The sequence below is a fragment of the Colletotrichum chrysophilum genome, assembly GCF_026319265.1.
Source record: "Colletotrichum chrysophilum strain AFK26 chromosome Unknown scaffold_106, whole genome shotgun sequence".
NCBI classification, from domain to species: domain Eukaryota; kingdom Fungi; phylum Ascomycota; class Sordariomycetes; order Glomerellales; family Glomerellaceae; genus Colletotrichum; species Colletotrichum chrysophilum.
The window spans coordinates 69,892-94,172 of NW_026517393.1; the positions used below are offsets into that span (position 1 = coordinate 69,892).

Genomic DNA, 24,281 nt, shown 5'->3' on the forward strand with positions numbered 1-24,281 from the left:
TACAGATATATCCAATGACAACACAAATTGTTTCATTATCTCCAAGTCTCCGTCTTCGCGTGTGAGAGGAATCCAATTGCAGTGTGGCTTTGTTACACGAACCCGCCAACCAGTGCTTTTGTTGCCTCGCCTTTCTACATCTCCACGACCAAACCCTGCCAGAAACTCATCACCCACTGCACAATGTCCATACGCATAGTTCTACCCCAGATCTAACGCCCGGGATGATTCAACTGCCCGAGAAACACTCAGGGGGCCTCCGGGGGCACCATCACCGGCCCCACACCATAGAGAGGGGTCATCCCGGCCTCCGCTTGCCCCTTAAGGAGATCACCTGGGCTTTGGATAAATGACGGTCTTCACAAGGTTTGTTTAGCGACCCGACTTGCCGCAGGCGAAGAATGCCTATTTCAACCACGGGCGAGTGTTTGGTTCAGAAAACAGGTTTTGGATTTCTTCTGTGGTAGCATGCACTCTCCTCCCTTCAACTTGTCTACAAATATTCCTCTGGTTTGGGTATGCGCTTCTCCCCCATACTCAACGGCATCTGCACAGAGCGTCAACACAAGATCCTCCATGTCAATCGCGATACGGGGACGGAACTTACCATAGCCGGCCTGGCCGCAGTCTCCCTCTCAAAAACGTCCATGACGATCTTCTTCCGACTCTCGCTCCTGTACGTCAACTTCACCGGCATATCGTCCGCAGGATTTCCGGGCAACTCGCCGGCGTAGTCAGCAAATTCTAACGTCGACTTGGTCCCTGGCGCCGGGGCGATATCAAACGCCCACAGGATGCGCATCATGGTGATCACAAACGACCGTTCAGCGACGTGATATCCCGGACCTAAAACACTCTTAGCAAAGCTTCCGGAGGAAAGTGTTTAATGGAGGGGACGGGGAAAGCGTACAACCGCGTCGGCCGGCCCCGAACGCAAAGTGATCCCTCTTCGTCGGGTCTTGGGCGTTCATGCTCTCCATCGTCGTGGTCTCGTCGTCCTTGAATCTCTCCGGCCAGAAGCGCTCTGGGTCCTCGTGTCTCGCGGGGTCGTGGCTGATGGCGCTGTATTATGTCAGATTCCTCTGGGCCTCGTCAAGGCCGACGTGGAGTGAGCATACTAGGCATTGATGTGAAGCCTCGCGCCTTTCGGCAGGCAATACTCCCCAACCTGGAGATCTCGCGCAGTGATGTGAGGATGGCCAAGCGCCACTGGCGGCCGCCATCTCCAGAGCTCCTTCATCATCATGCGGAGATAGGGGATGCTCTTGAGGTCATCGTAGACGGGTATCCTCTCGCCGACGACTCGATCTAAGTTCCCTCGTGCGTTAGCATTTGTCCCAAACGCTCGTAAGACGGGAGATAAAGTGACTTGCCAATATCTTCCCGTGCCTTGGCTTGTACCTCGGGAAACATCATCATCGCTTCCAGGAACGTCCACGTCGTCATCCGACTCTGGTAGAGCATTATCCTGATCAGTAACATTCACATAAATGGGGGTGGCAGGTGTCCAGCTCAGCTCACCGTATCCGCAGCTCCGACAATGAGCGACAACCCCAGAATGGCCACCTCTTCTTTGCATGACATCCCCCTCAGATCGTCGGACTGCAGAACCGAGCCCCAAAACGTGTTTTCCAAGGACGGATCGCCCTTTGCGAGGCGGTCTTGAGCAGCCTGCAACCCAAGTATCAGACGTGATTCTCAAGCATCGACCTTTTGATAGCACGGCGTACCTCGAGTCTCTTCATCGCCCAAGTCAAATCTCTACGATACCTCGCACGCCCCTTTCTCTCCCAAGGCTTCAAGAACATGGGTAGCTTTCCAAGGGACGGCATCAGGTCGATGACGTTCATGCCTGGAAACGTGTCTGAGATTGCGTGACTGTGGTCAGCTTCGTCGGCTCGAAAAGTCAATTCGTGCGCATGTTGGAGTACTCGTACTGATGATTTGCGTCTCAGCCTCTGCTTCAATGTTAGCATCAACACGGCAAACCAAAATGACGTTCAACTCACCCATGATGAACGGGATAACGGCGTCGTCCGTATCGGGAATCTAGGTCCATCGTCGCGTCAACAACCCCGTACCTTATAAGTCCACACGTGAAGAAGAACAGCCTTACATCCATGCCCATAAATGCCGTTGCAAAAGCGCTGTACGTGTATCTCCCAATCGCTTGATACAACCTCGCGCCAGCCAGACCGCCGTTCGCATCCGTAACATTCTCATGGAGGAACTTCAAAGTCTCGTATTCCAACAACCTGGCAAGGCCGCACGTAGTAAGCATCAAGATCTCTCCGTCTCGGCTCCGAGACACGCAGACTCACGGAATGATCTCGTCAGCCTTCTGGACATTCGTCACAAGCTGGTTGATAACCTTGCGTTGATTCTTCAACCACTCGTCAGCAAGCTACATCACCAAACATAACATCTTTCCCCGTAATCGTTGTTTTGCCGAAACTGCCTCCCTCAGGCTTGGCCACTTTCCACTCACCTTCCACGTCGGATCGCTCGCCTTCAAGAACAACACGTTGAAGTCGTTGTTCAGAATGGTGCTAGACATAATCCACGTCGGCCGGTCCGCCGTCTGCGCAGACTTCTTGTCGAATATTTCCTGCGCCCCAGTCAACAAAGCCCTTCCGCGCCTGAAAACAGACCATGCCGAACAACCAATATGTGGGTTGCTCACCCTGACCATCACATCAGAGTTGATATAATAATCAACAATATACCCCGACCTAACCCCGAATATCGGCCCGTACGTCCTCGCCCACTCGTTCAGCCGCAAATGCCACGTCCTCGTCTTGTTCTCGCGAATCAGCTCCGACAGGTGTCCGAGGACCGGTGTGGCGGGTGGTTGTGGCGGTAATCTCGCCGTCGACTTTCCTCTTCTTCGTACCCAAACAGCGAGTCCAAGAATGACTGCTCCCAAGATCGCGAGGGTGGGATTATTCAAGACCATCCCGACAACACGTGATTCCGCAACCGTAAGGCCCATCATTGTATGTAATGCTCGTGCCAATGTCGTTGGGATTGAGTTGAGTTGAGTTGAGTTAGTAACCAGTTTACGAAACTCAACATCAATCTTCTCAGTTGCTGCACGAGCAAACAACTTTATTCATCAACGTCGATAGCACAGCAACGCCTCACACCCGGGTTTTCCGACCACGACGCGGACCGGATCGGTGCCTCCTGTCGCCGTCGTGGTAGTCGAACAGCCCTACTGCCGTGCGGCGTACCAGCCTCCCCCCACCGGCAATGCCGCACGTCCGCCGGAAAGTGCGGGGGAGGGCAGCCTGAGCTTTCCCCCAGACTTCCCCAGACCACACTATCTCACGGCATTTGGAATAGAGTGATTCTAATTTGAAGGAAGAGGCGCTGTCCATATTAGATAGCACTTGTAGAGGCCATGCCATGGTCTTGATAGTCTACCCCACGAGGCATCATCCAATCGTTCTGCTAGCTACAACCTCTACATAGCACGAGGCTCAGGTTTTGTTACTGGTACTCATCGGTGGAATCGGCGTCGAAAGCGCCGTGTCGACTCGGATGTTCCGGTCAGCTGCCATCTCATGCTCGGGCTGCTTGACCATTGTTGAACTGAAGGAGAAGGTCGTACTGAGGCAGTGGCATTGAAGTAAAAATACCACCTATTTTACGCAAAATTCGTCACTGTTCAAGTTGCTCATGCTACTTTCTCTGGACACAAACTCCCTCATCCCCAAAATGTCCGACTGCTGGTGATTTGGAAGTCGAAGGAATATTGACCCAAATGAGAGACTCGGGTCACCGTGTTGCTAACCAGATGCACCAAGCAATACGAAGACGAATCACCAACCCATATTTCTGACTCAGAAACCTACGCTCAGAAGACCTCAATCCCTCAGTGGAAGCATCTCACCTTGGAAATACGAGACGCACACCGAACGTCACCTCAGCCACTCAGTCACCCACCCGATACCGCTCCTGATCACATCCGGAGAAAGGTGGTGCTGAGTGAGACCACCGCCGGGATTCAAAACCTTCGGAAACGGCCAGGCACCCACCTTGAACAACACCAATCAATTGGAAAAGCTTATTTGCCAGCAGCGACTGTCCCAAAAGCCGAATGCGCAAGGGCAGCCCAATTTCGGCAGCATCGGACCACGGAGCTTTTTAGGACCCCGCTGACATATCCGGAATGCTGCCGGGAGGGTCCCGTCCCGCCGCCTCCGAATTCGAAAAGTCATTTTGGATTTTCAGCCTTATCGCCGATCAATTTGTCAGAACCTCGCCGTCCGGACGAAGTGTTTGCAGACGGTCAACGTTGATAATATCGCGAGTGATAGGATAATAAATTGCCGCAGGATCACGACCAGCGGCCAGGTCGGCAGGCCGGTATGGCCCAACGGCGCCGTTGGGAGGTAATCAAAGTTGCGGGGGACAGAACCACTCTACACGTCACAGATCAGCCGAGTGCCACACCCGTTAGAGAAGTCGATTTGCAGGGGTGGGAAAGCGAGAATGCCGTCCAAACTCCGAGGGAGGAGGGTAGGAAAGTCCGCCGCAAGGTATCCGGTCGGATACGGCCCTCGATGTTGCGCGGGCTTCCAAGGCACAGAGTCTTAGAAATGGTGTCACCCGTTTATTCGGCCGTATGTTGTGGAACTCTGCCTGCCGTTGTCGCCAGATGGCCAAGGCAGATCTTGCTTTGCCGTGCCCTTGGAACAATTAGAAAAAACATGAGATTCTGCAGGGCGTCACGCATGCAAATCACGTTGCCAAACATGAGCCGCTGCGGCCTTGAATGAGCCTGATTGCTGGTTGCGAGTGGCTGGGGCGGGATCGAAGCCTCACCGAGTGGACCGTGCCCGCACCGGTGTTCCGGAAACCGGCGGAAGAGATTCCGGAGGGGCCCACATAATGGAAATCGTGATGCCGCAAGGCCATAAGGCCAAAACACCACCCAGGGCTTGCTTGGTCGGTGCACTGATCGCCGGTCGCGTGAGAAACGCCATCGTTTCGGCTGGTTTGATTCCCATTCACCACCTTTGGTAGTGATTCTGGCAGATCTGCACAGGGCGGGGTCGGCGCAATTCCGAGGACATGCGCATTCCTCGGGCGCCCGCCCGCAAGGACCCGGGTGATCCAGCAGTGAATGTTGCATCCGTTCCGATGGCCATCAGTCTTCTGGCACTCTGCTCAGAAAGCCATTGAGCCTCCATGAAGAGAAGACAACATCCCGCGAGACTGACAGAGCCCAGAGGTACCGCCGAGTGAGTGCCGGGCAAATCCCGTGATACCACGTCCGTGAAAGCCAAGGAGGATTACGCGCCGGGGCTACGTGCATATCAACCAAGACAATACGGGGCAGAAGAGCGAGACCAAGGCGGAGGTGTGTTGGAAAATGACATCAACTCCGGGCGCTCTGCCTCTGAGCAGAGCTTCCGTATGGGGGCCAACAGGGGCAGGGAAAAGTGGACGCTACCTCCGGGAAAGACGGAGCGAGGAAGCGTGGCGTCGTCAGCGACCATCAGCTTACGGGTTCCCTACGGACATGCGGTTGACGGTGACCTGCTCCAAGCCCCCCTAGGCCCGGGTCTTGACCGCCTGAGGACCAACAAGCGTTTGTAAATAGCGCACCGCAGCGCTGAACGCCTCCCAATGGCATGACGGTGGGCTGCTCCGGTCGCTGGCGCCTCCGTCGGCACGTCCACGGCTTTGGGTATCCAGAACATGCGGACGGGTGGCCGATGGAACTGTTGTCTGTTTCTGAACGAACACTGGGGGAAACGCCCGAGCAGGTCACACAATCCAGAGCACCGTGTCGGATGTTGGGTTTCAGATGACGCTGCGGAAGGGCTCATCAGGTCTCACTCGTTTTGTTTGTGCCGCGGACCGCTGCGTTGAAATGGGCTGAACGAACCGCACTGGCTGGCACGCCCACGGGTCGGCGCGGCTTCTGGAGGGAGGCAACCGCATTGGCCAAGCTGCCGGGAGTGCTACGGCAGCTGCCCCAGAAGAAACAATTTTCTTCGGAGGGCGGAAGCGAAGGTACATGTCCGAAATCGCACGAACGAAGCGCGCCGCCAAGAACAATCTGGCCCCAGATGCTGGAGCAAGGCGGTCCGGTGATAATTGTCGCCATTCTCGCCAGCCGAGGATGAACTCGGAATCAAACAGGCGCTGCGTTGAAGAAGAACCTGAAAACCCCTTGTCTCTGCATCTGCCGAGTTCATCTCCAATAGGCTTTTGTTCGGTCGCCGGGCAAGACATCAGACGTCCCGCATCGTGGGATATGACGCCCGGCCGAGCAAGAGTAACGTCGCGAGGCCCCAAGAAGGAGGGGGGCAGACATATGGGGCGTCCCAACCAGCTGGACGACCTGTAGTAATGGCCATGGTGCAGCATTTTGGCCCTTCTGAATCAATTTTTCCTTCCCTCAACTGTTCTCTGTTCAACTGCGTGGACTATCGGAAGCCCCCAGCCAGCGTACCAGGAGCCCTAAAGTACGCTGTAAGCACCGAGCCCTACAGCGCGGATAAAGGCTGAAGCTTGTCTGCGTGGGCTTTGGGTTTTCCCGTCTGGGGGGTTGCAACTGCGGCACACTCGGCTTGGCCCCCTATTCGACGGGCGACAGTGCGCAGGGGCTTGCTCCGAGGGCAGCGAGCCGAGCGCTCCAGGTAGGTTGATGTCGCCGGTGTTCCCACTTTCCGATACCTCCTGCACGGCGACGGCCTCGCGATTGGCGGCGGGTTCGCTTTCGTGAGGGTAACAGCAGGTTGATGCACACTTCTGCGAGAAATCGAACCAGTTTGGGTCTGAGACTTGTGTTGAATTTGCCGTGAGGGTAGCCGTAGATGATGAATCTCGCGAGAATCAGTTGCGTGCTTGCCATGGACGGCAGGGGTGGGTCGCAATGCGCGAGTCCGCTCTCAGCACGGGCGGGTAAAGCAAAGGCCCAGGCCCGGGGCAGCGCGAGTTTGATTAAAGAGAAATTTGGCGTGTCGCCGGAACGAGATGGCGCTGAACGCTCTCGGGATTGTTGCTCCATTTTCGAAAATTGGGTGAGGGGAAAGGGTGGGTGCCCCCGGAGCGAAGGCGGAACAAGGTGCCTAGCTGGCCCGGACTGGACGGCAGCGTTTGCCGTGGGTGATTTCGGGCACAGCGCTGGCTTGCCTCTGTAATTAACCTGCCGAGCTGCTTGAACAGTGTTGTTTCAAGCTGATGCCAGGCGGAGGGTTCACTGAAAGGCCTGATGGAATAGCTGTCAGGAGGAACCATATGTCGCTGTAGGAAGCTCGCGCCCAGCAGTGAGGTCTGCAGATGCCAGGCGCATTCGGGTGCCGATGTCGACTTGAGCCGGCCATCAGCGCCAGCAGCCTGGTGGTCAACAGCATGCCAGTTTACCCAGTCCAGACCAGTCCGAAGCATCAGGTTCGCGGATGATGGGGAATCAACTGGATTGTCACCAGAGTCCCTGGAATGATGCGCACATTTGTTGAAGCAGCGACGGACAGAATGGAGGCCACGGTCCGACAAGTGCCATGGTCGCCGGAGGAGGCCCAGCTGGCAGCCACCGGCCCCGCCCCAGATGAAAGCATACTTGTTGTACTAAGCATGCATGTTATATAGCTACGCTTTTGCTCGCCGTACCAGCGGTCGACGCCTCCGCATGCTGCGGGCATTCAGAAAAAAAGGGGATGGGCGAAGTGAAGAGTGATGTTCGTTATTGCACGGGATCCGGCCCCCCTTGATCTTCGGTCGGTAGGCCGCGCCGCAAATGAAAGTCGATAGGCACGGGCGAAGGGCGTTCTCTCAGGTCAGCAGGCCGTGCCGTTCCACTGGAGTGAGGTATGAAGGCGCACTTCCGGCAAAGGTTGGCGCCGTGTTGATCCTGAACGAGAAAGGACAGACAGGCAAGCCCCAGGACGTGTTGCCGCCGGCGTTGGAGCAGGGCGACCCGCGGAATCTTCAGGGCAATAACGGGCGACGGCAGCGCGTATGGAGCAAAGCTTGTGCTGTTGAAGGCGGGAGACGGAGGGACTCCCAGGGTGGAGGTGCGCACCGTGACCGAGAGAGAAGGGGAAAACCAGGGGGGCGCGGCCATTCTAGGCCCGCCCGACGGCGTTTGTCGTCCACGCCCCCATGTCATGGACAATCTGACCAATGCTGTCGAGTCGTTCCAGTCGGCGGTTTGCGTTGCAAGAGAGTCAAGAAGTGGAATGGCCCGATCGCTCAGTCCGCGCTTCTGATGTCGTTGGGTGGGCCAGAGCCCGGTGCGCGGCGGGCATGTCAGGGTTTGTGACTCTGTGGTGCCGAGGTGAAAAGTGCTGTAGCAATCGGCGGGCCCGGGGGCGTCGCAGGCTGGTGACAGGCGCTGCCGGTCGGGTCCGATTGATATTGCCTCGGAGATTCGTAGACTGCTGTTGCGGAGGGTCTTTTTGCGTGTCTGGTGCGAGAGATTCAGGTTGTAGAGTATCTCGGGCCTTGTAGACGATGGCAGCAGACATCGCACAGTATTGAGATGCGAAATAGCACGAGCGACAGCAGAGGATGAGCGATTGTCGCGCCGCGGGCATCGCAGTCTCTCGCAAACGGGAGGCGTCGGTCGGCGGCGGTTGGTAAGGCAGAGGACGGATGGATGCGAGACACGAGATGTGTCGGGGAGGTCTGCCGGCTACACTGTGCCGCACTGTAGTCGTTGGCTACCACTGTTCAGGCGTCGTTGGGCAGAGGTGTCATTGGTGATTGTGATGATGGATGAAGAGCAGCAGACTCGGATTTATTTGATTAACTCTCACGAAAATTCTGATGAGGGCAATGGGCTCTTCGACAGCAACTGGGCTGGCTGGCAGGCAGATATCCCAAAGGCAGCGGGAAGGAGAGCAGGAGCAGCGGTGCATCTGGAGGCAGGTGCGTCTTGCCGCGCATAGGTAGGTGAGGTGCTTGCTTCCCCAGAGAGTGTCAGGCAGGCGCGCACACGCGCTGCGGCAGGTACAAACGAGCAGCAAGCATTGCGAAGGCAGGAGGTGTCCTGGTACGCGGTGCTGCATGTATCGGTACTTTCACCATGCAGAGAGACAGGTTGTGGGCGAAGTACATCTACTCTGACCCACTACCGTGGAGGGCACCGAGTTCAAGGCAGAAAAGCAGGCGCTCAGCAGGCAAAGTGGATACGTTGGCTCCTGGTTTCCCTCCGTACCTCCTCATTCAGCTCCGGCACCGCCAGCCGATCCGCCCGTAAAACCTCAGGGCAAGTGACGGCAGAACGGTGGGGAGGCAGGACGTGACTTGCCCAAACTTCAGGACAGCAAGAGCACAGCACAGGTCTGCCTGGCCCCGTCGCTCCCCCTTCCACGTCCCCTTGCTCTTCCCTTTTCCCCTCCTGCCTCGACGCGACTCACTGATGAGGAGGTAGGTAGGCAGGCACCCAGGGTTTTCGTCGCTGCCGGCTTTTTTCGTTTTCTTTATTGCGCCTGCGGTTCTGTGTGGTGGTGGTGGTGGTGGTGGTCCCGTACTCCTCCTCCTTCTCCTGGTGGTCCGCCTCGTTTCTTCCGTCCATTTCCACTTGTTCTTTCGGCACACACCCCTAGACCCGCCGACGACACCCGCACCCGACCGCGCCGCGCATGCCCAGCCCTGAGGCACAACTGAACTGCCCTGGCCTTGGGGGGGACTGCCATCAGCAGGCAGGAGACGACAGTGCATCAGAAGCAGCATCAGAATTCGCATGAGACGGACGTACGGATACTCTGTAGAAATAGAACCATCGTAATTCTTTAGTGCCTGTGTCAACCCAAACAGACGGAGTTCTTTCCTGTTCTTTTGTCCCTGTCCGGTTCATTCTTTCCCCCGGCCGCCCACTCCTGCCCTACCTTTTGGCTTTCCTTTGGAGTTTGGGGCAGCTACCTAGGTACCGACCCTGCCTGCCTGCCTGCCTGGCCTGGCCTTGCCTTGCCTTGCCTTGCCTTCACTCTTTCCCCCAGGTCCCGTCTGCCGCACAAAAAAAAAAAAAAAAGGTACATCCCCTTTGTACCTCCGTACCTCTTTCTCTCTCTTTTTCTTTCCTGTCCCTCCTCCTTCCTCCACACCCCCCCAAGCTCCATCCACCGAAACGGGCACCAAAACCACCGCCCGGATTTTTCGCCCACCACCGAGAAATCGCGGCCGCCCGTGTCCTTCCTCCTCCTCCGATTCTCCCTCCTCGCTCCATCAGCATCACCAACGAAAAAAAGTCTGCATCTCCCTTCGTGCATCCTCTTCAGATTCATCATCGGTCTGCTCCGACACCGCTCCGGAGACGTCTGCTCGCCCGCGTCATTTCAAGCCGGCACCTGCGCGTCCTACACGCCCATCGCCCGCCCGCCCCCGCCCCCTGGGCACCGTGTCGCCTCTGGAGCCACCGCTGCCACCGCTGGCACCCTTCACCTTGAGGCTCCATAATCTCGGCGCGACGGGTCGTCTTTTCTCTGCGTCACCCGGCCCCAAAACTCTCTTCTCTTCCGGAGCCCGCCCCCCTCAACAAAACACACCACCTCCCGCTCCCCTTCCCCCTTCCGATCTCTTCCTCCTTTTCTCCTCTGTCCATCCAACCTCATCTGTTGCACTCCTCCGGGACACTTCGCAACCCAGCCCGACACCGCCGTCATCCATCACGGTCGCTGTCGCTGTCCTCGTCGTCGCATCCAGCACAGTACACTCTCGCTGCCGCAAACACCGTCTGCTTTGATCGCGTCGCGCGCACAATCCCGCAACACCGACGCGACTCCGGACTCGTCATCCAACCCCCAAGCTGTACTGTCTTGTCGCATACTACCTATTGATTCTTTGCGACATTTGATCACCACACCGACACACCGTCGCCTCTTTCCACAGCATCGCATCACCCACAATGTCGACGGGTGTTGTGCGGTCTACCGCCCTCAGAGCCGGCGGCGCCTGTGTGCGCTGCCGCAAGGGCAAGACCAAGTGCGTTTACGAGAATGGCCGCGCGCCATGCAAGAACTGCGCCAAGGGCATGCACGAATGCTATCTGCCCTCCGAGTCCATGGCCCATCACCACGGCCAGTCGCCTGCTCGCCATACCACTGCCCATCGCCCTGCTCGCGAGAGCCTGCCTGCCTCGGTCCCGGCCGGCGATGCGCGCGCCGCCAACCCGGCCTCCGCTGCCTCTAGGCACATTCAGCCGCCCGAGAAGTAAGTCGCACATTCTCCTCATCATCCTGCTCGCCAACAGCAGCTTCACCATCTTCCTTCCTTTTCTCTCCCATCGTTGCCCCCGTTTGCCCTCCCCTTCTCCCCCCGAGAATCAGCTGCCGCGCCCCGTGTGCACCGGCGTTCTATTCTGGTCATCGGCTGTGTCGCCGCCCATCACCGCCGACCAGGGAGGGAGCTCGGCCCCTTCTGCATGCGGCCTGGGCGCGGTGGCTTGTCCCCCTTCTCATCACACATTTCACACACGCTTGTTCCCCCTTTCTGCCCGAGTTGGAGAAGAGTCTATGGCTTTGCGCTGGGAGGACACCCCCGAGACCCCAAGATTGCTCTGCCATGCCCTCGATCTCCCGAAGGCGGCCGTCATCTCCAACCGCCGGCGGCATCTTCCACCTCCGCTAGCGTCGCCGCGGAGCCGCTGTTTAGCTTTCTGCCCCCATCCCCTTGCCTCCACAGCCCTTTTTCGTGCGCCATCGCATCCTCATTTCCCGAGTCGTATCCCGATCCTCTCCACCCTGGCCTCTGATCCCCATACATCCGGGCCTCGTGCCGGCTCTTCCTCCCACTGTTTCTGCCTTTCCGCGGGACGCGTCTGCCCCAAGAAACAAATCGAGAGAGGAATGCTGACATAACTCTGCAATCAGGCTCACTCCCGAGCTCATCCAGGAATGCGAGCGCGTCATTTCCAAGACCTATCCGGCTTGCGTCGCCTTCCACAAGCCTTCGTTCATCCAGCAACTCAAGAACGCTTCGCTCGACCCGGCCCTCATTTACGCGCTGTTGACCTGTGCTGCTCGGTACGTACTCCCACCTGATGGGCTGTTTTGCAGCTGTTCCCGATCCTCATCTCCTCCCTGCCCTTGTGTGTTTCACCACCTCCCCCGCAATGTCCGAAATTTTGTGGGTGGCGCGGCCCTCCGGTCGGGTGTGTCGTGTCGGCTCGCTAAGCCCCAAATGTCCGGACTTGGCCCGAAGCGTCCTTCTGCACTCTTTTAGACTTTCGGCCGACTCAGTGTCGTGCCGCTCAGTGGATTCAGCGGACTGGCCCCGCTAACTCGTTCGTCACAGGAGCTCCCCGAACTTGATTCGCCGCTATGGAGGTCAGTCCGGCGCAACCGGTGCCGCCGAGCACTTCGCCGCCAAGGCTATGGGTATCATCAACCAGAACTTGGACACCCCCAGCTTGGCGGAGATTCAAGCCATTTGCCTGATCATCATTCACGAATGGGGCTCCCGCAACGCTGTTCGTGCCTACATCTACCTCGGCCAAGCCAGCCGCATGGTCCAGATGTACCGCATCTTGCACAGTCACCATGCCGCTGTCAGTGAGGCCGACCGCTTCCTCCAGGAGGAGTCCTTCCGCCGTGTCCTCTGGTTGCTGTACATTCTCGACTGCCTGCTTACCAGCACGCCCGGCCGTCACCCGGCTCTCTCGACCAACGACACCAACGATGTCTCGTTGCCGTGCTCTGACATGAACTTCGCTTTCGGCAACGCCGTCTTTGTTCAGACTATCAACCTGACGGACCCGTCCCGCCTGCCTGCTGGCACCCGCGTCGACGACATTGGCGAGTTCGGCCAGATTGTCCTGGCTACCCGCATCTGGCGCGATGTCGTCCACATGCTCATGACTACCACCACTGAGACCTTTAACGATGGTGTCTGCACTGGTCTCATGAATGAGATTGAGCGTCTCAGAAATTCTCTGTCTATGCAGTACGTGGACAAGCCCGGCCAGATCAACCTCCATATCACGATGGGATCCGGCTTCACCTACGCCATGCTTCACTGCATGCTCCACTGTGCCTCGATTTTCATCAACCGCCGCCGCCTGCTGCAGTATGTCACAGCACCCGGTTTCAGTGTTGAGAGCTGGCGCCTGTCCCCCCAGTGCCACGAGATCATCGACAGGCTCTTTACTTCGTGCCACAGCACCATCGCCATGCTGACGGCGCTGGAGAATGGTTCCGATAAGGATGGCATCATTTGTTTCCCCATCTTCATGCTCTTCTCCTCCTTTACCGCCAGCGCCACGGTCGCGTACCTGTCCCTCAAGGGCCTTACACCGAATAACGCCGTGGAGACCGCTGGACACATTGTTCGCGACGGCCTTCACTTCATGCAAGACAGTGTCGACACTTGGCCCTTGATTAGCTCTTGGCTGAGGCACCTCGCCGTCATGCACCGTGTCCTGGGCAACGATGCTGGCTCCAGCAGCCCTGCTGCTCGCACCTCCGTTCCTCCTGCCAACCCGCCTGTCGCCGACCAGGCGTCCGTCAAGGACGAGGCCGCCAGCAACGCCGACACCAACCCCGACGCCATGGACTACGACCAGGCCGTTCCTCAGCCCCAGCAGGCTCCTGTCAACAATGGCACTGCTCCCGTCAGCGAGAGCGGCCGCGACAGCGAGCCTCCTGCTCCTCAGCCCCGCCGCCCTGGTGTCGCCACTATCAATGGCGGTTCCGTCTCCGGAACGCCGGCTTCCGTCAGCCCTCCGCCCCAGCAGCCGGAGGTCAAGGCTTCACCCGAGGCCGTCCCTCAGCCTCCTGTTGGCAACGGCACTGCTCCCAGCGCCGAGCCTTCCGTTCCTGTGCCTCAGGACATGACCGCGAGCGAGCTCTGCTCCGCATTTGAGCGCCAGCTGTTGGAGTTAGACGACCTTGCTGCCTTCATGGGCGGCGGTGTTTAAGTGGTGAATCTCAGAACTCATGGTGGGAGCAAGTCTTTTCGAACAATCGGTGCAACTTTTCAAAACATATTTCGGACCGGCAACTGTACAGTACGACTATACCCTGCGACTGAATTTTCGGCATGATTACGGTGCCGTGTCCACATTGGGACCATCTTGCTACGGCCTGGGACGGTACACGAATTGGAGGGCGTTGGCAAGAAGGGCCTCATCTCTCCCACTGAGCAGTTGACGAGCGCGGCTCTGGTGTAGAGTAATTGAAGCTTGGCTCTGGCGTTGGAGGTCGGTCAACGGTCATGACTGACCAGCTCTACGGAGACGTTGACATTTGTTTTTGATGCAATGCGTGGTATATCCAAAGGGGGGTTTAGGCTGCTTGCCATATGGTGCCCATTCTACCAAATCAGGGCAGACGGCGTTTAGGAACATTGCTTGATAACTTTTAATCGTACAACCTCTGTGGCACATACTGTCTCGTAAGATGCTCTCTGCAACGTGATACGAAAGATTGCTGAAGCCTGTCTGCTTCGTCGTGGGAAGATACCTACCTCCTGGACAGGGCTCACCTGTATATGTTGTGAAGGAAGTGTCTTCCTTTACAGAGTAAATTCGAAAACTGTTTCATTGTCATCCCTTCGTCCAACATTTCCAAATGAGGTGAACCGCAACAAAAAGCATCGCCCTTTGTGTGACTGCCAGCGGCGGACTTCGGATTTCGGCTCAATCCTATTCCCGTTCCACATCCGTGCGTCCCCCAACCCAAACACCAAGCTACTGCAAAAAAAGTAGGTCATCACTAATCCTGCCGGGCGGGGTTGGCCTCATTCACGTCCAAATCCGCCTGTCCACGCTACTTATGCGTCAACGTCCCTCGAGACCCAGCCCCCAACCCCGGCGGAATTCGCTCTGCGTTCATTGTTCTGCTAATTCCTCACCTTGCTCGATTTCCCACCATTCCCCTTTTCCCTCTCCTGCAGCAAGCGCTCTTCGAAGGTGGTTTGAACGGCATTTGTGGAACAACATCGACTCTGAAGCCCGGTTTTTTGTGGTGACGCTGCGTTGGGGCGTATTGTATCATCAATCACCAGTCAGGAACGTCTGGTTAGGGGTAACACATCCTGCGGCCACAAAGCTTGGCTGCGAGCGAGCGCGGAATCCAGGGTGCGTTTGGTCGACCGCAAACCCGCCGCCGGGGACATTCGATTCCGCTGAGGTCCTGGGGGTGTGACGGCATTCCCGGCCCGCTCCCGACGAACAGGGTAAAAAAGAAAGAGACCACACTTACTTACTTATTTCCCCCAATCCCGGATGCCGACGGGGGATGTTCACGGCGACGCCGGGCCCCATCCGGCCGGGGCCGCCGGCGGAGGAGGAGGAGGGATCGCCGCGCCGTACGGCCGCGCGTGTACCAACTGCTCGCGCGCAAAGTGCAAATGCATCCTCCGCCCCGCGGGCGGCGCCTGCGAGCGGTGCCACCGGCTCAACAAGACGTGCCAGCCGAGCAACCCGCAGCGCAAGCGCAGCAAGAAGCCGCCCTCGAGCCGGACGGCGCAGCTCGAGGAGAAGCTGGATGGGTTGGTGACGCTGCTGCGGCAATCTGGCGGGCGGCCGGAGCTCGTTGACATGGCTAACATCTCTGGCGTTGTCGGCGGCGGCGGTGTGGCGGGGGTTGCTGCGTCGGCGTCGTCGAGTAGTCAAGACGAAGCTTCGGGTGCCGTGGATGGACGGTATGCCGACCGGGGCAGCAGGGACGACGGAGCTGGGGTAGCTGGGGTAGCTGGGGTAGCTGGGGCAGCGAGGGGCACCTCGTTGCCGACGCCGACGCAGACGGCCAGTCCTGAGGGAACGGGGTACGGCGACGGGGACGATTTCCTGCCGTCGCCGGACGAGGCGGAGGCGCTGTTCGAGTCGTTCCGGGGCCAGAACCTGCGGTACTTCCCGTTCTTGCACTTCCGGCCGACGATGACGGCGCGGGAGCTGCGGAGCGAGAAGCCGTTTCTTTGGATTTGCATCATGACTGTCGCGTCGCGGGTGGCGAGCCAGCAGCTTGCGCTGGGGACGCGGGTGAGGCAGATTGTGGGGCAGAAGCTGCTCGTTGAGAACGAGAGGAGTATTGACTACTTGCTTGGCTTGCTGGTGGTCTTGGGATGGTGAGTGTTGCCTCCATTTTGGTGATTGACTGATGCTGATGTATCACAGGGCGAATCATCAGCTGGGAAACAAGCCGTTCATGTGCCTGTTCTGCCAGATTGCCATCGGCCTCGTCTTCGACCTAGGCCTGAACAAGGACCCCGTCGACGGGATGAACCCCTTCCTCTGCTGGAAAGCCGCCCAGGAAAGGGCCGACAGGGAGAAAAACGGGTCCACGGCGCCGTCCAGCCTCTTCCTCAAGAACCAGCAGCCTCGCACGATGGAGCAGCGGAGGGCTGTTCTCGCGTGCTACATGGTCACCTCCAAGTATGTATCTCCTGAACTCCTCACGATTATGCTAACAACGCACAGTGTCGCCAGCTTCCTTGGCAAGATGGACCCCCTGCGCTGGACGCCACACATGGACGAGTGCCTCCAAATCCTCGACAGCCATGTCACAGTCCCCTCCGACCAGGCCCTCGTCGCCCTCGTCAGGATGCAGCTACTCAAGGAAGAAGCAGGTCGTCTATCATGGCGGCCCGAGGTAACCTACGACGCAACCGACGGCTCACGCACACCGCCGTCAATGTACGTCAAACTCCTCCAAGGCCAACTGCAAAAGATTCTGCAAAACCTCCCCACCGAACTCCAGAGCTCAGGTTAGTATCCCATCCCCGTCCTCCCACTCTAAACTAACACAATCATAAAGACACAATAATCTCCCAGCTCCACTGCGCCGAGCTCTCCATTCAAGAAATCGCCCTCTCCTCCAAAACAAACGCCTGCGTCCCCGCCAACCTCCCCGACGTTGCGCGCCTCGACATCCTCTACGCCTGCCTGCACGCCGTCAAGGCCTGGTTCGAGCACTTCTTCACCCTCCCGCCCGCCGCGTACTACGCCATCCCCTTCACCTTCTTCGCGCAGCTCTCGCAGTGCGTCATCGCCCTCTACCGCCTCACCATCTTCGAGGACCCCGTCTGGGACCGCACCAGCGTGCGCAACACCATCGACCTCATCGCCACCCTCGACGAGGTCGGCGACCGCTTTATGAGGGTCTGCAGCGAGGCCGGGCTGAATATAGATGTGGAGGAAGGCAATGCGTTTGCCAAGGCCGTCAAGACGATCCGCGGGCTGAGGGGCAACTGGGAGAGCACGTTGGGTCCGTTTGTCAACCCCGCGACGGCGGCGGCGGCGGCGGCTGTGGGGCCGGTGCTTGGCGCGGGGGTGCCGGCGGGGGTCGGGGAGGTGGAGCTGGGGCAGTTTGGGATGGATTTGATGGACAACCGGTGGTTTACGGACATCTTTACGCCGTTTGATTTCTAATCCGGGGGAATTGGCATTTTTGCACGGGCGATGCTTTTGTATGAGTACACGCGGGACGCGGACTTGGGGGCGTTGAATTTGGGTAATGAGACGAACATGCATACGCCGCTCAACGGGCCGGCTTTGGGGGCGGCGGAGACATGGACATAAGCCCGGGGTTGTGAAATGGGGTATTCATGGGTTAGTAATTGGGAAATGCGATATTATCCGGGACAAAAGTCCCCTTCTGCTTTCTGTCATTGGGTCTTATCAATCTTATCCCGCTGCACGTTGGTGGGCGTGAGGCATTGGCTTGCTGACCCGACGGAGTTCACCCGAAAGCCGCATCTCAATCCCATACGCCCGTCCGCCTGTCAGTCAGTCATTCCGTCGCCCGCTCCTCTAAAAAAAACAGTCATACCAAGAACAATTTCGGAAAATGCCAACAAAGACCGGAGCTAAGATCCAAACCTGATGCCTAGCGGCTGTGTTGTTGCTGCACCAGTCGTAAATCTGGTGCCAAAAGATCTCGTAAGCTAGCAACGTTCCGTCGAGCCAATAGCGTGCGTGACTCACCCACACCTTCCACACCAACATGGGCCGATGTTCAGATGGGTTGGGGTTCGTTCAGCGCTGCAGGGCTGGACTAAAGGCCGGGGTTAGGATGAACCCCGCAGGTGCATGCGGCACGGCACAGGGGGGTGGTCAGGGGCCCTTATCCATGTGTTGTTGGGGCGGAAGAACGGCGTGTTGGTGTGGGTGTTGTTTGTCCGCTCCCATGTTAGCCTGTTCGTGAACGATTGGATATTTGTTTCCATTTTCGCGTGCGTACGGGTTTGGGGCGGAGTTGGGAGGAGGACCTTGCAGTAGCATTTAGGCAGGCCAGGCTTATATTTCACGCATCGTATCCGTGTTGGCTTGGCTATTCTTGTCCTCCGTCACTGGTGTTTGTCTTTCCTGCGGCATTGAGTTCTGTTCAGGCGCGGGTTCTGAGACTATCGACATGGATCGACCTATTTCGCGCGGCTCCGTCAAGGAGCAAGACTTGAGGGACGGTTCTGCCGCAGATACGTCACTGGAGGAGAAGAACTCGACAAAGATTTCACCGCATCGGTCTCATGAACAGGTCACAGAAATGAAGGATGACGGGGGAAGCACGACAGCCGATGAAGGGGCCATCGAAGGTGAAAAGGAGGGGACGACGAAAGCTGCCAACGGCAGTGACGAGGCGCCAAAGGACGAGGAGTACGTTACCGGCATCAAGCTATTGCTTGTTCTTGCTGCGTTGACAGGCACTACGTTTTTGATCCTGTTGGATATGTCCATCGTTGTTACAGTAAGTGTCTTTTTTCTCACTGACGAGGAGTTGGTTGCTGACCTGTCCAGGCTGTGCCGCAAATCACCACGACATTCAACTCCCTCGCCGATGTAGGCTGGTACGGCGCAGCATACAACCTGTGCAGGTGAGTAATCTGTATGATCCTACTCCATCTCAGTCTCAGCCTAACACGTCCAGCGCTGCGCTACAACCCTTCGCGGGAAAGCTCTACACGCACCTCCGCTCAAAATGGATTTACCTCTCCTGCCTATTCCTCTTTGAACTCGGCTCCCTAATCTGCGGTGTCGCGAAATCTTCCAACATGCTCATCGTCGGGCGCGCCGTCTCAGGCATGGGCTCCGCAGGTCTCTACAACGGCGCGTTGACCATTATCGGGAACACGGTGCCCCTGGCAAAAAGGCCCATGATCATTGGAATCTTGATCGGACTCGCCAACATGGGACTCGTGATCGGGCCCCTGGTCGGAGGCGCCTTGACGGAGTACTCTACCTGGCGGTGGTGTAAGCCCCCCTTCGCCATATTTCACATCCGAGTTACTGACAATGAACGCAGGCTTCTACCTCAACCTCCCCATCGGTGGCGTCGTCGCCGTTCTCCTCGCCCTCATCCACATCCCCGACAGAATCTCCGCCCCCCTTCCGCTGCTCGAAGTCCCCCGTCACCTCGATCTGCCCGGCTGCGTTCTCTTCATCCCATCAGCACTGATGCTTCTGCTTGCGTTGCAGTTCGGCGGCAATGACTACGCGTGGAATTCGTCCGTCGTCATCGGCCTTTTTGTCGGTTCTGGTGTCATGGCCATCCTCTTCGTCCTCTGGGAGCATCACGTCGGTGACGAAAAGGCGATGATCCCGCTGGGTATGCTCAAGAAGCGCGTCGTCTGCACTAGCGCGTTGGTAGGCGGAATCAACATGAGTGTCACCTTGGTGGGAAGCTACTATTTGCCTATGTACTTCCAGAGTGTCAAGGGGGAGACTCCGTTTAAGGGTGGTGTGGATTACTTGCCTACGATTCTAGCGCAGCTGATTTCTGCTGTGACGTCTGGGGCTCTTGGTAAGTTCTTTTCGTCAAACTAGAATAGGAGAAATGCTGACTTGATGTGCAGTTGGAAGGATGGGATACTACCTCCCGTGGGTTTTCATCGGCGCCGGCTTTTCTGCGGTTGGAAGCGGACTCATCTCGACTTGGGTGCCTACGACATCAACCGGTATTTGGATCGGATACCAGATCATTCTCGGTATTGGACGTGGTTCGAGCATGCAAATGGTGAGCATTCTAGTCGAGTTTCTAAGGAGGCCCCTAGCTAATGACAATTTCCAGCACATCATCGCAATCCAGGCCAACCTACCTCCCTCGTTGCTGTCCGTCTCAATGGCGACGCTGGTCTTCGCTCAAACGCTCAGCGGCGCAGTCTTCCTTACTTTTGCCGAGCTCATCTTCACCGAAGGGCTGGGCAAGAACCTCGAAAAGTATGCGCCGTCTGTCGACGCCAAGACGATTTTGGCTGCTGGAGGCACAGGATTCAGGGGAGTTATCAGTGCTAGCGAGCTTCCTGGAGTGGTGATGGCATATTCCAAAAGCATCAGCGAGGTGTTTTATCTGTGTGTTGCACTGTCAGGCTGTGTTTTCATTCTGGGATGGGGCATGGGTTGGGTCGATATTCGGAAGAAGAAGGCAGAGAAGAAAGGGGACGTGTGAGAGTGATTGAAATGTTTGGCATCGCATTCTGATCGCGTCGGAAAAGGATACCACAAGTATTTGCATGGGTGGCGTGGGGATGGGTTAGACCATTTGCATTAGACACGGATAAAAGGCGAATGCATCGCGCCACAGCATCTCCTATCTATTATTAATGTAATTATGCCCACTCTAAAACTTTTGTTTCGAGTCCCCCAAGCATGACTTAGGAGCTTTTTAATATTCTGTCTGGTCTTTCCAATGATGCCACTGCTGAACTCAGAGCTTCTTCTTCTCCGCGCCACTCTTGATCGTCTTCAACGCCGCAAAGGCCCTCTTCACCTCGACCGAGCTCTTGACCAACAAAAACAACGGGATGACGATCCAGAAGGCGTTCATCAGGATGTAGTAGCAGTAAAAGTAGTAGTCTTCAGGGCGGCAGTACACGAGTTTCTCGACAACCTTGTCGAACGTGCAGGTGGCGTAGTAGAGCACATCGCCGTACAGCTGTCCTAGGCTGATGATCATCTGGAACGGGTGTCGGAGCGGGTGGTCGGTGGCGATGAAGTAGGCGCAGGCGAAGGACATGGGGCCCCAGAAGAGTGCGGTGATGGACTCCATACAGACCACGAAGGAGTCCTGGGTCAGGTAGCGCGAGTCGGACTTGGAGTACTCTTTCCAGAGCTCGCCGAAGATGTCGGTCATGCGGGGCATGTGGGATTGGTTGTAGGCGAAGTAGCCTGGCGGTCAAGTCAGTATTGCTACATGATGTGATGCCGGAGAGGTGGGCAAGAAACCTTCAAAGAAGAAGTGGATGAAGCCGCAGAGGACAAACCACAACGCCGTAGCAATCTCGCCATTGGAGAGACGCGGGTTTGTCCTTCGGATGATGTTGTGCGTCGGAGCGAGGATGGCAATCGTGCCGGCTGCGAAGGTGCTGCAGAGAGCCAGGGCTCCGAGCTTGTTCTCGACGTAGTCCTTGAGGGGGGCATCCAGGGGGAAATACGGATGCAGGGGCATCGTAGCATTGATGATGGCTTCGGCGGCCATTTTGTCTCGTGTCGTGGTTGGTTTTCTGACTCTTGTTACTCGTAACGATGATGCAGCTAGAGTTTGACCGGTGGGATGGATGATGGATGTTGTTGTTGAGATGTCGTCGGGTACAAATACCGTTGAGAAAACGAAGGAACACCACGACTGACGACTGCAATTCGGAGCGCGGAAGGGGACCCACTTTGGCGCGTCCGGGAAGCTGCGTTCCCGGATCGGCCCATCAGCTCTTTCCCTCGGGCGGTTGCCAAGTGTTTGTTAAACGGACAATTTCATTGGCTGAGAAGCGGTGGCTCAACAAGCGAAATTGCATCGCTCGTCGTATTCGTGTCAGAAAATGCCTTGACCAGCTGAATCACCAAAGATCTTTTGGTCCCGGGGTGCGGAATTTGTTCAATCGGGGGCCCGAGAGCCCGCAATCCGGGGTTCACTGCCGAAAGGCCGGATGCCGAGTGACGCGCCCGGCGCGGAGGATTCCCCGTGAACTGCTTCATCACGGGCTGCTCCGAACAACGGGCCGGGCGAGCAGAGTAGTATTTGAGTGGCAAGAATCTTGTTACGCAGCCAGAGGAGGCGGTGTCACCGATTTCGCGACAGGCTTCTTATCGCCGATTTGTACGTCATCTGTGGTCCCAAAAATTGCCTTTCTTGGCCGCTTAGCAAGGCATCAACGGTCGACTGTGTTTATAGGCCGCAGGTAAGATGGGCTTAAAAGGCAGTCTGTGCATTTCCGAATTATGTGCTTTTCCAGAGATCACCATGCAGCATTCGTCATTTAACAAACACATAATATGCAAGCCGTGGAGGGGCTCATTCCTTTCCATCACGAGTCATTTCCCAGTGGCTTTCACTCTCAAACTTGGTACAAGATCATTGGTGACAGAAACAGCGATCATACTCCTCTCATTGTGCTCCATGGAGGGCCTGGTTACACTCACCACTACCTGAAGCCTACCTTCGGACTGTTTGCTCGCCAGACGTCGACGCTTGTCATCTTCTACGACCAGATTGGTAATGGCAACAGTACCCATATTCGAGACAGAAGGCTGGACGAAGCTTTCTGGAATGTTGACCTGTTTGTTGCCGAACTACAAAATCTAGTGGCCAAATTAGGCCTTGAGGGAGGCTTTTCGCTGTATGGTCATAGCTGGGGAGCCATGCTAGCTTTGAAATACGTGGCTACGCGCCAGCCGCAAGGACTTCAAAAGATCGTCCTCGGGAGTGGTCCTGCAAGCATGGCCCTGTGGAAGAATGCGGCCAGAGATTGGATATCGGCTCTCCCTCCACGCCAAGCAGCGTTGCTCGAGGAGTACCGGATGGGAAGCATACAAGGCAGCACCGAAGTTGATCATGCTTTGGAGGAGCTGGACAAGCTCACGACTCTGATGAAGGAGCCTTTCCCTCGTGGGTTGCGGGAGAGCCTCAAATGGCTTAAAGAAGACAACACTGTTCTTCTCTCCACTAACGGGCCCAACGACTTGTGCGACGAGGGGAGTATGAGAGGTTGGTCTCCAGTACCTTCAGGTGGGTACCCACCAGCTGATAAGTTGTGACGTTAGACCTCGACGTATCTGACGACTGTGTCTCAATTCAAGTTCCGGTCCTGATGATTAGCGGTGATCAAGATGGGGCTACGTCAGCAACGATCACACCTCTTTATGAGAAGCTGCCAACTGTGAAATGGGTAGGCATTCCTGGAGGATCACACATGGTTCACCTCGAACAACCCGAAAGCTATGTGAGTTATATTCAGAGACATATATGCCAGACTTTCTAGAGTAAATAATGAGACCGACGAACCCCGGGTACTGATCAACTGCCTTACGGGCGTATATGGCTGGAGTAATCCGGGACCACTGAGGACTACTCCGTGTTACGCCTATTGCAGTCGATCCCTGTAGGCATATGGCTGCATAGCGCGGAGCAGGGGACAGGGGTGCCGGAGTCACCATTACCGAGACTTTTGTCTTGTGATGCATCTAGTTCCCCTGATCTGCTCGTAAAACTCGGCCAGCCCGGTGAGATGAGAGCGTTAAACTGGCAGTTAAGTAGAACTTATAACGGTCGGCCCAGGCTTGGCGCGACGGTCGGATGTGAAGGCCCTCAGACAGGGCCATAAGTAGGCATAGCTAGTTGTATGGGGCGTTGAAGTTGGAATGCTGACGTATGTGTTCTCTTCGCTTGTATGAGAAGCTAATGCTAAAGACACTGAAGCGGGACCTTGCAGATATCTCTGAGTATCCATTGACCACCGAAGGGAAGAATAAGATTCACGCCGTGTTCAATAGCCTTGTATGACTTGTCGAGTCAGGCGCAGGGCAACAAGATGAACTGTTTTCTATGTCTGTGCCTTTCCATGAGTTGTAGCTCGGATAAGTTGCACTGTTAAATCGAAATAGAACCATCCGTTCAAGGTTTGGTGACCCCCCACACGTTCGTCTCAAGGCAAATCTATATGACACGCGTGTCACACAGTCAAATTAATCAACCGTGATATAAGGCGAAAGCTTCAATATTACTATCGGTGCTTGAAGTATTGTGGCGAAGGGAAGGTGAGATATAAGAACCGAGAAGCCCTCGCAGTAGACTACAGTTGTTAATCACTCCCAAGCACTTCCCACAGCAGTTTATCCGCTTTGCAACATCAATCAACGTACAGTTCAACCCCTCAGAATGCAGTTTACAAGTCTCTTGTTTCCTCTCTTGGGCGCATCACTTGTGTCAGCCGGCTGCAAGACTTGCCTCGGCATCAGTGGCACGGTAGCGTGTGTGAACGGCAAGGACGATACATGTCTGGTCGGCAGAATAAGTAGCAATATTCCTTTCGGCTGGAAGATTTGCTGCGACGATCCGACATATAGCATTGTTAGCTGCAACAAGTCGTGTTAAGGTATGCGATGCACAACTTCC

General features: G+C 56.6%; 6 protein-coding genes across 6 annotated transcripts; 4 read left to right on the forward strand and 2 right to left on the reverse strand.

Annotated features, from left to right (window-relative positions):
• Positions 1 to 493: 493 nt before the first annotated feature.
• Positions 494 to 2,013, reverse strand: COL26b_010187 (uncharacterized protein; the record flags this gene model as incomplete). The annotated part of the gene is made up of 9 exons (XM_053182894.1): positions 494 to 547; positions 608 to 846; positions 911 to 1,062; positions 1,119 to 1,308; positions 1,402 to 1,468; positions 1,522 to 1,671; positions 1,731 to 1,864; positions 1,932 to 1,958; positions 2,010 to 2,013. 9 exons carry the CDS (start codon positions 2,011 to 2,013, stop codon positions 494 to 496), a joined length of 1,017 nt encoding a protein of 338 aa, XP_053033163.1.
• An 8,854-nt stretch (positions 2,014 to 10,867) lies between these two features.
• On the forward strand, positions 10,868 to 13,876 carry COL26b_010188 (uncharacterized protein; the record flags this gene model as incomplete). Its single annotated transcript, XM_053182895.1, has 3 exons — positions 10,868 to 11,172; positions 11,832 to 11,984; positions 12,256 to 13,876. 3 exons carry the CDS (start codon positions 10,868 to 10,870, stop codon positions 13,874 to 13,876), a joined length of 2,079 nt encoding a protein of 692 aa, XP_053033164.1.
• A 1,308-nt stretch (positions 13,877 to 15,184) lies between these two features.
• COL26b_010189 (uncharacterized protein) lies at positions 15,185 to 17,329 on the forward strand (the record flags this gene model as incomplete). Its single annotated transcript, XM_053182896.1, has 4 exons — positions 15,185 to 16,026; positions 16,076 to 16,333; positions 16,379 to 16,665; positions 16,716 to 17,329. The coding sequence occupies 4 exons, from the start codon at positions 15,185 to 15,187 to the stop codon at positions 17,327 to 17,329; spliced, it is 2,001 nt and encodes a 666-aa protein (XP_053033165.1).
• Positions 17,330 to 18,311: 982 nt separating this feature from the next.
• Positions 18,312 to 20,342, forward strand: COL26b_010190 (uncharacterized protein; the record flags this gene model as incomplete). The annotated part of the gene is made up of 6 exons (XM_053182897.1): positions 18,312 to 18,644; positions 18,695 to 18,771; positions 18,825 to 19,147; positions 19,200 to 19,697; positions 19,750 to 19,910; positions 19,965 to 20,342. The coding sequence occupies 6 exons, from the start codon at positions 18,312 to 18,314 to the stop codon at positions 20,340 to 20,342; spliced, it is 1,770 nt and encodes a 589-aa protein (XP_053033166.1).
• Positions 20,343 to 20,600: 258 nt separating this feature from the next.
• Positions 20,601 to 21,371, reverse strand: COL26b_010191 (uncharacterized protein; the record flags this gene model as incomplete). Its single annotated transcript, XM_053182898.1, has 2 exons — positions 20,601 to 21,061; positions 21,119 to 21,371. The coding sequence occupies 2 exons, from the start codon at positions 21,369 to 21,371 to the stop codon at positions 20,601 to 20,603; spliced, it is 714 nt and encodes a 237-aa protein (XP_053033167.1).
• A 1,235-nt stretch (positions 21,372 to 22,606) lies between these two features.
• Positions 22,607 to 22,924, forward strand: COL26b_010192 (uncharacterized protein; the record flags this gene model as incomplete). Its single annotated transcript, XM_053182899.1, has 2 exons — positions 22,607 to 22,865; positions 22,911 to 22,924. 2 exons carry the CDS (start codon positions 22,607 to 22,609, stop codon positions 22,922 to 22,924), a joined length of 273 nt encoding a protein of 90 aa, XP_053033168.1.
• Positions 22,925 to 24,281: the final 1,357 nt, after the last annotated feature.